Source organism: Falco peregrinus, chromosome 4, assembly GCF_023634155.1.
Source record: "Falco peregrinus isolate bFalPer1 chromosome 4, bFalPer1.pri, whole genome shotgun sequence".
NCBI lineage: Eukaryota > Metazoa > Chordata > Aves > Falconiformes > Falconidae > Falco > Falco peregrinus.
The window spans coordinates 66444270-66456320 of NC_073724.1; the positions used below are offsets into that span (position 1 = coordinate 66444270).

At 48.7% G+C, this 12051-nt stretch overlaps 1 protein-coding gene across 2 annotated transcripts in view; it reads right to left on the bottom strand.

Moving 5' to 3' along the window:
* Positions 1–12051, bottom strand: part of CLDN10 (claudin 10) — a 65269-nt gene that overhangs the window by 13543 nt on the left and 39675 nt on the right. Inside the window, exon 1 of one of the 2 annotated variants that reach the window (XM_055802775.1) lies at positions 2011–2264. The exons of the other annotated variant lie outside the window; for it this stretch is intronic. Within the exon in view, the coding sequence (XP_055658750.1) occupies positions 2011–2230 (220 nt within the window). The 5' untranslated portion in view covers positions 2231–2264. Of the gene's footprint in view, positions 1–2010; positions 2265–12051 lie in introns of those variants that run through there. 2 annotated transcript variants of the gene reach the window in all.

Below are 12051 nucleotides of genomic sequence, written 5' to 3' on the forward strand. Positions count from 1 at the left end.
ACCACAAGGAGGGGAGTCTGGGCTCGGCCAGCTGTGGAGAGCACCTCTGACTGCGGTGGCTGCCCCTCCGCCCCCTCCCAGCTTGCCTAGCCCACGCTGTGCGGATGGTGTTTCTCTCCAGCCTGCCCTTCGTTCACATTGTGCCTGGACACCAGGACCTGGCCCCACAGCGTATTAGAGATGTTATTGAGAAACACTGATGCCAAGAACCTTCCACTTCCACTACTGACAAACAGTCTGGCCAGGAGGAGGGGATAAGGCCCTTCCAGACATGCATTGCAGATTCATTTCTGTCCAAAATGCGTTAGTGCTCTGATGGCTGCTTCACTGCGCACAAGGTGCCTCAGAAACTCATTCCTTGGGCAAGTAGAACACATTACCCAACACACCACATCTCAACACACCAGTGTTTGGAGGAAGGGGTGGTAAGGGCTTTGCTGTCAAGTCTCTTCTTCTTTTCGGAGTTTTAAGTGTTCCCAGTTCTGCACACCTTGTTTGTAACTATGCTTTTCTCACTCTGAAAACAGATTAATGCAGAACTAAAAGAACAGCTAAATTTTGGTGGATCCAAAAGGTTACACACTGGCAATCGCTCCATGCCCACCTGCACACAGACCACAGCTCCTTGCCTCAGCCTGGAAACCACGTTCTCAGCTGCTACACTTAGCCATAGGGTGACAGGGTGACTGATGCCAACTGAGACCAGCCCGGCCTCCCAGCCCTTTGGAGGAACTGGCAAACCCCCCCGCCACCACGGGGCTGGCTCAAAAGAAGGTTTGGGGAATGGTACTTCTCCATCCAAGGGAAGCATCCTGCAACAGTGATGCTTAAGGGCTGCCTGCATTACCTCTTTTTAGTCCTTTGTACAAACAGAGGTTAAAGGTTTTCTGATAGTGGTATTAATTAGCTTCATGATAACATTAATCCCTGTGATGATAACATTCATCTCTGTTAGTAATTCGATTAACAGACTTTCTTTTCCTTTCAAACAAACCTTTCACAGCAAAATCCACTCTCAGACTCCAGTGCAAAGGGAGTGCCTGGCCAGAGCGTGAACAATAGGCCTGATTTATTAAAATTTTTTTGTATCAAAGCCACTGGAACACTGTATATTGCATTTGTTTATGACTATAAAAACTTGGAAAAGGTGCCATAATTTTAAAAACCTTTTCTTCCTTCCTTTACAGTCACTCCTGAGCCCATAAACCCGCATGACCTTCACTTTCCCTTGTTTCTCCCAGCCATCATCAGCGCAGACTTATCAACCAAAAGTTTAGTTGCAAACCTTTCCTGCAGAGACCCAGTTTCCCAGCAGGGCTTCCCAAAAGGGCAAGCCACTTTCCCCTTAACCAGGGAAGCAGCCCTTAACCAGGGAAGAAGCGCAGCCCCAAGGCAGCCTCTGGTTTCAGGCCCTACAGCAAAACTCTCAGCTTTGCTTCAAAATAACACCGCCTAAACCCAGGCTGAGCTCTGCATCACTTCGCCATACCTGCGCATCCCTCACCGCCCCAAGCTTTTACACTGTCATTTATCAATGAAGCAATTACATCCGAGTTAATAACTGCTCAGCAAAAAGAAAAAGCAAAGGAACATAAATTAAAACAAAACGACGCCACGGCTTGTTCTTCTCCACCGACTGTAGCATGGCTGGCAAAACCACAAAAAAGTGGAATGTCACGACAGTCGGAAAATTAATCAGCAAGAAAAATCTGCCCGCATTCTTCTTGTGTCAAATCCACACGCACGGAGCCTTCGGGGCGGGCGGGGGGGGGGGGGGGGGGGGGGGGAGGCAAGGGAGGGAGGGAAAGCCAGAGGGGCCACCACGGACACCCAGGCACCTGCCCACGAGCCCGCGCGGGCGCCCCCGCCGCCCCCCGCCCGCCAGCCCCGCCGGGGGCATCGCCCGGCCCCGCCGGCTCCGGGCCCCGCCCGGGAGGAGCCCCGGAGCCCCGGGCCGGCGCGGGGGCGGGGGGTGTGGGTGGGTGGGATGGGGGTCGGCGGGAGCCTGACCGTCCAGCGCCAGCATGGATGGGAAGTCCTTGCAGTTGGAGACGCCGGTGGAGTCGGTCACGCAGGTCTTCCAGAGGTTGGCCCAGAAGGTGGCGGTGGTGATGACCGTGCCGTCGATGGTGGACACTTTCCAGTAGTCGGTGGGCAGCGTAGAGGAGACCAGCACCCAGCCCGAGATGGTCAGCAGGAAGGCGATGATCTCCGCCGACGTGCTCGCCATGGGCCCGGCGGCAGGCAGGCAGCGGGCGGGCGGCGGGCGGGCGGCGCGGAGCCGCGGCGGCGGAGTCCCGGCGGCGGGCGGGCGGGCGGGGCGCAGCGGGGCGGGGGCGGCCCCAGCTGCGGAGGGACCTGCCCGCGCCCCCGGGGCCGCCCCCGCCCCGCCCCGCCCCGCCCCCGGGGTCCCCCCGGCCGCTCGGGTCGGGAGGGGGCAGCTCTGCCGCCCGCCCCGGGCGTGCAGTAACGGGACCCGAAGGCAAACCGACGTCCCCGTCCCCCGCCGGTGAGCGGTGCGGGGGGGCGGCCGCAGCGCGGCGGGTCCCTCCTTAGCGCTGGGTCAGGTTTGCGCATCCTGCACGCAGGAGGCGCCCCCCGCCCCCGCAAACAGCCTTGCCCGGGGAGGGGGCGGGGGGGTGAGGACCTGCTCGCGGTGTGCCGCCCACACCGGGCGCTCCGCGTTCACACGGGAGGTAAGCTCGGAAATAGGCGGCGAGGGGGGTTTAATCCCCCGAATCTCAGCTGGGCTCCCCTTGCTGCCCGGCCGCAGGCGGCGCGGCCTCTGACAGCTGGTTTTGCCGTGTGAGGGGATGGACCTGGGGTTTCTACCCCGGTCTTGATGCGCTGGCACTCGAGCCTGCAGCTCACGGGGGTGGTTATCAACCACGGCTTCTCCTCTTGTTCGAAGCTGTTTGCTTTCCACACCAGTAATATATTTGCCATTGATGTGGAAAGTACACTGCCGGTCTTTACTTTCCTCCTATTTATTTCAAAACTATTGTTACAATTTCTAAACCTTTTTGCCAGACGGGCAATCACTGGAGGATAAGAAGCCACATTTACATCACCGTTCTTCTGATGAATGCTCTTTGGTTTTGCTGTGTGGACACAAACCCGGATGCAGTCACCTTACAGACATTAAAAAACAACTAAACCAAACAGCTATTGAGGTGTACCCTTGGACGCCTGTCAGAGCTCAGTGGGAACGGGCTGTTTGTTGATTTGCTAATGCCCCAGCAGGATAAAATGGGGTATGCAGCTGCGTTTACCGATGCCATGGCTCTTTGCCCGCTCTCTGCCTCCTTGGTACCCCTTGACACGCGGGTGACCCGCAGAGGCACCAGCAGGGAAGAGGGAGAAGGGGGGAGCAGGCAGTGGGCTTGTTTGCCCGGCAGCATTCGCAGAGTGTGCTACAGCTCCCGCTCAGCCTCCCTGCCGAGGCGTCCTCTCCCCTGGAGGGAAAAGAGGGTGAAAGGGTCTCGATGTGGGTGAGCTGCACTCTGCCGTGGTGTCAGGCTGCAGCCAGAGCCCACTTTGGGGCACAGAGAAGTGCTTCTGGGTCAAAGAGTAGGGGCATGGCTGTAGATCCAAGTCTCATCTACAAGACATTATGATCTATTTATAGCAGGGCATGGCAACGGAAAGGATTAAAAAAGAAAAGGTTTTTTGAATATTTTCCCTCATCATAGCACTTTGAGGTCTTGAAGACTGGGTTTCTCTTGATGGTGGAAAGCTAGGTCGATCCAAGCAGCTATCAGCTGGGATCGAATCCAGTCGGGGGTAGGAGACTGGAGTCCAAGTCTGGGTCATCGTGTTTTCTTGATGTGGGGAGCTCGCCTGTTCTCTTGGTGATGAAGCCGCTTTGTTTGGTGTAAAGCTTGTGGAACCCCAGGACTAGTGTCTGGGCAAATTTTGGCCAGGGCCCACGGCAGCTTTCAGCGTGCTGCCACACTATAACCAGAGGGCTGGAGTGAGCGTTGAAGGATAGGAGCATGGCCTGAGGACTTCTAGGTCTGAGCCTGAACCCCGGGGAAGAGGGAGGAGGAAGAGGAGGTTCCTGACACACAGTCAGGGGCTGTGGAAGGGGCAGGCTGGGTGGGTGACCCTGCTGAAGCTGCTGCGGGCTCGGGCTGTTTGATAACCAGTTCTGCTGTCCCAGATCGCTGTGTTGTGAAGTTTTCAGCAGAGCTGGACTTCAGCTGCAGTGTGGATCCATGTGTCCCTGCTGCCAGGGGCTTCAGGGAGAGCCCATGCAGGTGGCTTAGGACAGACGAGATTAATTCCACCTCAAACCCACTCTCTGCCTGTCAGTAAGGACCCTTCAAGCAGGGCTGGTTTAAAATGTTCATTCCCTTGTAAACCACATTTTATCCAGAATGATGTAAAGTGGCCTCAGCATATGTGAGGACCAGAGTCACTTCAGCTTCAGGGAAAGGCTTGTCTTTTTCTGCTCCTGACATTGCTGCTTCTGAGGATGTTTGCATTACTCGTCCGGTTGTTACTGTCTTTCTCATCTAAAGTCAAAGTAAGGTGATGAGCTTCTGATCTAACCTGTGGTAGTGTAAACCCCAAGTGACATTGTGCATGGCTGAGTATTCACTTCAGGTTGAAGTGTAAGGGAAGTTGCAAGAGATACGGTTTCCCCATGGCATTTTCTTTGTGTTGGCTGGGATCTGCAGGGATTAGACATTGGAAAACATTCATCTGTGAGGCTGTGTTTCTCCCCTTGTTACATCTTCAGTTCCTCTCTCTGGTGCATCTGCAAGTCCCTCTGTCATGAGCTTAAATTACACATCTTCCAGCTTACAATTTTCCAGAAAATAATGGCCCCTTTTCTCCCCATCGCTGTGGTAGGAACTTCACACCCATGTGAAGACATGTCTATAACTCCCTTCAAGCCTCTGTTTTCCTGCTACCAAAGCTCTGGCTGTGGCTTTGCTTACTTGGCTTTCTTAGCTATTTTTAACTTGTGTAGTAGAGTGAAAGACTTGGCCTTTGCTTTGTTTCTTGTTCCTGTGTTTTGGGACAAGCTATGACTCGGGGAATTTATTTATTTAAGATGCTCAGACCGCTGTGGGACTGATTCCTGTTATTTTTTTCTGGACATGAATTGATCAGATCACTGCATTCACACAGTTTTGTGCTGGGTCATTTGAAGAAGTGTAGATTTATTCCCTCAGGCTGCGAAAGAAATGTGCTCACACCTTTTTGTAAGAAAACTGAACCCTGTGGTTCACTTTTTGTGGTAAGTCTCATTGACTCTTGGGCACAAAAATGGCATTTTGAGCAGAATTGTTAGTAAGTGTTTAGAATAGAATATATCAGTTGGAAGGGACCTACAACAATCATCTAGTCCAGCTGCTTGACCAATTCAGGGCTGACCGAAAGTGAAAGCATGTCATTAAGGGCATTGTCCAAATGCCTCTTAAACACTGACAGGCTTGGGGCATCGACCACCTCCCGAGGAGGCCTGTTCCAGTGATCGACCACCCTCTTGGCAAAGGAATGCTTCCTGATGTCCAGTCTAAACCTCCCTGGTGCAGCTTTGGACCGTTCCCTCATGTCCTGTCATTGTATCCCAGGGAGAAGAGATCATCATCTCCCTCCCCACTTCCCCTCCTGGGAACCTGCAGAGAGCAACGAGGTCACCCCTTGGCCTCCTCCTCTCCAAACTAGACAAGCCCAAAGTCCTCAGCTGCTCCTGACAGGACATGCCTTCCAGCCCTGGCACCAGCTTTGTTGCCCTCCTCTGGACACATTCACATGAACATCCTGCTTCAGTTGTGGGGCCCAGGACTGCAGACACTACTCAAGGTGAGGCTGTGCCAGCGCTGAATACAGCAGGACGGTCACTTCTTTTGACCGGCTGGTTATGCTGTGTTTGAAGCACCCCAGGGTGCAGTTTCCCCCTGTGGCTGCCAGGACACGCTGCTGACTCACACTGAGCATGCTGCCCACCAGCACCCCCAGGTCCCTTTCTGCAGGGCTGCTCTCCAGCCACTCCTCCTCCAAACCATACTTGTGCCCAGCGTTACTCTGTCCCAAGTGCAGAATCCAGCATTTGGACTTCTTAAAATTCATCCCACTGATGATTGCCCAACGCTCCAATCTGTCTAGATCTCTCTGCAAGACCTCTTGTCCCTCAAAAGAGCCAGTAGCACCTCCCAGTGTGGTATCATCAGCAAACTTGCTGATGGTGCATTCAACTCCTGCATCCAGATTGTTGATAAATATGTTGAACAGGACTGGCCCTGAGGAACACCGCTGGTGACTCTTTGCCAGCCCAATTCACTACAACGATTTAAGCCCTGCCCTTCAGTCAGTTCTTCACCAGCGCACTGTGAACCTGCTCATCCCACAGTTGGACAACTTGACCAGTAGGATGCTGTGAAGGACAATATCAAAAGCCTTGCTGAAATCCAGAAAAACTGCATCCACCGCCTTCCCTTCATCCACCAGGCAGGTGACCTTATCATAGAAGGATATCAAATTATTTAAACAAAACTTTCCCTTTGTAAGCCCATGTTGACTGTGGCTGATGACTGCATTGTTCTTTATGTGGCTTTCAACAGTACCCAGTATAATGTTCTCCATAATTTTTCCAGGATCTGAGGTTAGACTAACAGGTCTGTGGTTTCCTGGGTCTTCCTTCATGGCCTTCTTGTAAATTGGAATGTCATCGGCTAGCTTCCAGCTAGGGGGGAACTTTCCAGAATCTCAAGATTTTTGAACTGTGTGTATTTTACAAATCAGAATGGAATATTATTAAATAGTTGGATTTTTAAAATGTACAAAAGTTTATTGTATTACTATGTATGGAAGAGTCCTTCAGAAACAGTTTTGCTCTCAAGTCTGAAATACAGGATATTATTTTAGCTCTTGCAGGATCAAAATCACAAGCAATTGTTATTGCCTCATAAGTTAAACACCAGGTGACAACAACATTTGTTCTGCAGCCAGGATAAGCAAGCTAGGGTCGTCATGCCTTTGTACCGGAGTAATTTTTCTTGTAATTTTACCATGCATAGGTTGGGCAACTTGAGACTCTTTCCTGGCTCTGCCGTGTTATGATTTCCAGGGTGCCAAGAGCAGGGTGCCAAAAGAAAAACCCCCAACTTTATTTTTCTAAGGCTGAAGGACAACTTCCTTGTTTGCTAGGGTTTCCCTGAGAATCTGAATATTGAAAAGATAAGATAAGGCAGATATGTGGGAAATATAGGCAGGCTCGTAAGAGTGTCATCACCAGGGCAAGATCAGGTCTGCTGTCGGTGATAGATCTGGGGAATAAATCTCGAATTGGCGTATGCTTTAGAGGAGATTAACACAACTGTAAAATGAGGAGCCTTGCGTGGTGTTCTGCATTGTGCAGAACAAAAAGTGCTGCCTAAAAAATGAGCAACCAGATCCTCTTCTCCAAAGGAGAGCAGAGAAATGTATGTTTCTGCACTGCCTAAAAAAAATCCATTGGAGTGGGAACATCAGTTAATAATCACCACTCCTTGCTGGGGCCGCCACTGTTGTTTTTCTTAAGCTATCAGAAATGGAATTAAATTAAATTACTGCACGTCTTTTGTAAACTGCCAGGACAAGAATGATTTTAAGCTATGTAGTTCATCTATTACGTAACAAAAAGTAAAAAATTAATAGGAAGTGACAACCCAGAACATTTTAAAGGAGTGAAAAATTGCATTCCACATGCCAATAAACTTTCCCCTCTCCCATTCTGTGCAGCGCGTTCAGACATTACAGACTTTGTTTCTTGACACTGAGATTAATGCGTTATTTCTTTTTTATTTTTTCCTGGTCAGCTTAATTTTGTTGAAAAAAGCCTGTGTTGTTCCCTGATGTAATACAATGCTTTTAAAAATAGATATAACCAGTTTAACAAACTAAGCAGGAAATGTGAAGAAGTGCATCTCCTACTTTACTGGAGGTGCATTCCACCTGGTCAACAGCACAGGTGCAGCTCTCGTCATTGCCTCCACATCAAATCAAGGTTTGCTAAATGCAGGTAGGTTGCAGAGGAAAGGAGGGAAACTTTCAGGCTCATTTTTAGAACATGTGGCCTTACGTAATGTGATTTAGAAAGTGTCTGCACAATAAAAGAACACGGTGTCTGATGGAATTTAAAAGGATCTAATGGAGGTGGGAGGCAGATAAGCAAATGTCTTTCCAAAGCAGCCAGTGTTCAGAAACGATCCTTGCAGTGAGCCGTAAAGATGAGGAGGCTGAGTCCTTACCGGTGGCTGAGCTGCAGGACAGGGTTGAGACCTTGGTGTTCCCAGAGTGGGAACACTTTCCCACCGAGCGTGTCCTCGGCTGCGGCACACAGGGGCAGGTCTCTGCCGTTTCCTGAGCACCTGACAGATCTGGGCACAAGGAGCCTGTCACCTTTTGCAGACACCAGGATAACTCCCGGTCAGAGGACTTGGAAAAGCTAGAGCTGACCCTCGGGGAGAAGCACAGGAACAGGACAAGGGGCATGAGCTGGAACATGGGAAATTCCCATTAGTTATTAGGAAAAAAATGTTCCCTATGAGGGTGGTCAAGCACTGGAGCAGGCTGCCCAGAGAGGCTGTGGAATCTCCATCCTTCGAGGTCTTCAAGACTCAGCTGAGCACGGCCCTGAACAAGCCCAGCTGATCAGACATGGTTTGGACTAGATGACCTCTGGAGGTCCCTTCTAACCTGAATTACTCTATTACCCTATGATTTTGTTACCTCATTGAAGCAAATAGAGTGGTAGCACTGGGAGGCATTTGGCTTATTATAGCTCTAAGTGGCGCACTGGTGCACTAATGATTATATATTATATGTTACACTCAGAACACGATTGCATGTGGTTCCTGCTATCCTGTTACTCAGCCCACGTGCCGAAATCTTTTCACCAATACATGTATCTCAGTTCATAACAGTGGTACATTTAACTACTTTGCCAGCTGTTTGTTTACTCATAGGGAAATGTTTCCAATGGTCATCCTTTTTTTCTTTTTTCTTTTTTTTTTTTTTTTTTTTTGAGGATGCCTCTGGATATGCTAAAGCATGGAGCATGACACGGAGGTCTTTAGCTGTGCCACTGTAATAACCTTCCTGAGACAGTAGGGCAGGGATGAAGAGAAGAGACGAGCTTCTGGAAAAAAGGGACTCATTTCCCAAGTGGATGCAAGGAACAAAGCTGATAAGCGTGTGCTTCAACTAATAGGGGTGGTAGCAACTGGAGACATTGGTTGAGGAGATGACACGGTGTGAGGTGACTGACAGGCATGGCAAAATCCCTGGAGGAGACAGAAATAAGCTGCAGGAGAGCATGGACAAGGGGTGATAATTTACACCATGCTCTTTGTACCTAGCCCTGCTTAGGTACAACAGCCCTCAACACATATTTCTCCCAGCTTCCAGCTGGGAGGAAGGGGAGACAGTTGAAGGTGAGTCAAGGTAGTGGCCTCACACCTTCCCACCAGTATCTCTATCTGCAGGCAAGCTCTTCTCCATGCCCTCCTCCCGTTCTTCTCCCCATTTCCCACAGTGGTCCCTTACTTACTCAGAGAAGGGCTGTGCCACGAGGAGGGTGCTGTGGTTTACCGTCTCTGGCCCTGCTGTTTACCAGGTACCAGCTGCCCCAGCCGGTGACATAGAAAAGTTTCATTTAACTGAGAGCATGAAAACCACAACAAGGAGCAAAAGAGCTTCTATAGCGTGACTTCATTTGAGAGCAAATGGGCTGGGATCAAAAAAGGTCACAGTGACAAAGCACAGTTAAAAGCTGACTTAGATCAACATGCTCAAGCAACTCAGAAACAATGGGAATAAGGAAATAATATGTGACTTGTTTTGATCAATACAGATTAAGAAAAAAAAAATCAATAAACGGGTTGAAATTAACATGCATTTGATCCACGAGCAATACTGCTTCTTTTGAGCCTGCTGGTTTGGTTTGGTTTCTGAAGTGGTGTGTGTATTTGAAATAGAGTGATAGCCAGACTGATTTGACAGAAGTGGGTAAAACCCTCCAGCAAAAAGGGGGGCTGCCTGCAAGCACAGAAGCTCTTGGATAAAGAGCACAGATCTAAAATAAAATTTAAACTTGCTGAGCTTAAAGAATCACAAATAAAACTAACAGTAATGAGATCAGACCAGAAAAAAACACTTTAAAACCATAGATGCAGATGGGAGTGTGCACGTGCTGGGGGACATGATTAGGTTCCCCCTGTCTTCCCATCCCCCAAGAGCACTGCCTTGTCAAAAATCAAATGGATCAAATGTACTCAGAAGGTTTTTTAGTGTACGAAGCAGTGCTTCGGTTCCTTTTGTGTGCAATTTGTGTGCAGCACGGGGTCTTCCTACTCCTCAGTAGCAATGCTGTGCCCCCACACTGACTCTCAAAAAAACCAGGCTGCCAGTGTCTACTGCACATGGTAAATGGAGCAGTATATTACCTAGGAGAAAATGCATTTGGGCTGCTTATTTTTGCTGGGTTACAGTCCAGAGTATCCAACAAGGCATTCGCCAAGGACAGGACACAATGTGCTCTGCCTGTTATGTTAATGCTTTCGTTTTCCCATACAGAAAAAAAATTCTTTCATTACATTGCAGAAGTTCTACCTTGCTATTGCCCTTGTAAAGAAATAAAGCATTTTCCACTGTGTTTTTCTGTTTACCTCTTTGTTCAAGTGTCTTTTCTCAGCTGTTTATTTCAGTGGCTCATTTAGATGTTCATTCTAGCTCTTTAATTCATTTTAGCTGCAAGCCACGTGAAGAAGGGTACTTTTGAGAATTTAGTAATAAAACTATGTAAAGTCTTTTTCATGTCAGAAACACATTCCAACTTTTAGAAAAAAGAGAAATTCTCAAACAGTTTTGACAACTCCTGTTTGTAAGGAAAGTTTGCTGCACAGAATGATGCTGTATGCACAGAGCCGGTGCTTCTGATTTTGATAGTAAGGCTTTTATGTGGATTTAAATATTGCACTGCACTTTTTTTTTTTTTTTTAGTAACTAAAGTTGTAAAGTGGGAGAAAATGGAATAATGAAGCAACCTCTTTACTTTGTGCTCTGGGGAAATTTAGTTTCTTTTTCTTTCCCAGTGTCTGGTGTAATTACCTGATGTGTAGGCAGGAATCAGAAAAACTTCCAACAGCAATTTCATAAATTTCAGAAGTCTCAGTGTGGCAAAGTGGTGGCTTTTGAGTCTAAATTGCTTGACAAATACCAACAAAATATAACTGCCAGCAGATGCCAAACAGTGAGGCTGGAGACACTAGTGCTTATTGTAGCAACTACTCTTTTTTTTTTTCTTTTCCATGAGATAGTGCACTATTGACAAAAATGACTTTCAGTGGTGTCTGAGGATTAAGGGTTTATTTGGAAAGATCACCCAGAGCGTTTTTTTCATGTGGGGTTCTGAGAAGTGTTAACTTTTCTATGTACATACGGGACAAACCTGATTTGGTAAGAGAGTTAGGACATAACCTGGCATGCAACAGCTACACGTTTCTTGCATCCATTAAAGAACCTGACAGAAATGTTAAAATTCAGCTGGAGGAAGTGTTTGTGTTATTGCTAGATATCCTGTTAATGCAAAATACGGCACTTTAGTATGAATGCAAAACATAATCATGCATGAAATTCAATTCCCTGTCATAAATCCCACTCTCCCTCCTCCAGCCCCATTAAATATAGGGCATCTCTGGAAGATGTGCTGATTTATGAGAGGAATTCTCTTGCTTGTAAAGGAAACCTAGAGGGACTGCCTTCGGCGTAAGCATCAGCTTATGGATGCCTGTGAGCAGGCTGGTCAGTGGCAGAGCTTACTAGAGCCTTGTGGAGCTGTGGTCCTATGCCAGCCATTGTCCTTGCCGGGCACTTTCTGGTGACACATCACATACTCTGAGCTGAGAAAATATTGATTTGGGGATCACACGCTTGGACTAGTTTCAGTTTTCCTCCCATCCCAAATAGGAGCTAACCTCAGGCTGAGATCCTCATCAAACCAGCGCAATGCCCTGGAGTTTGCTCCTGGCCCTTTTGCTGCCAGTACTTTGCAGGAGG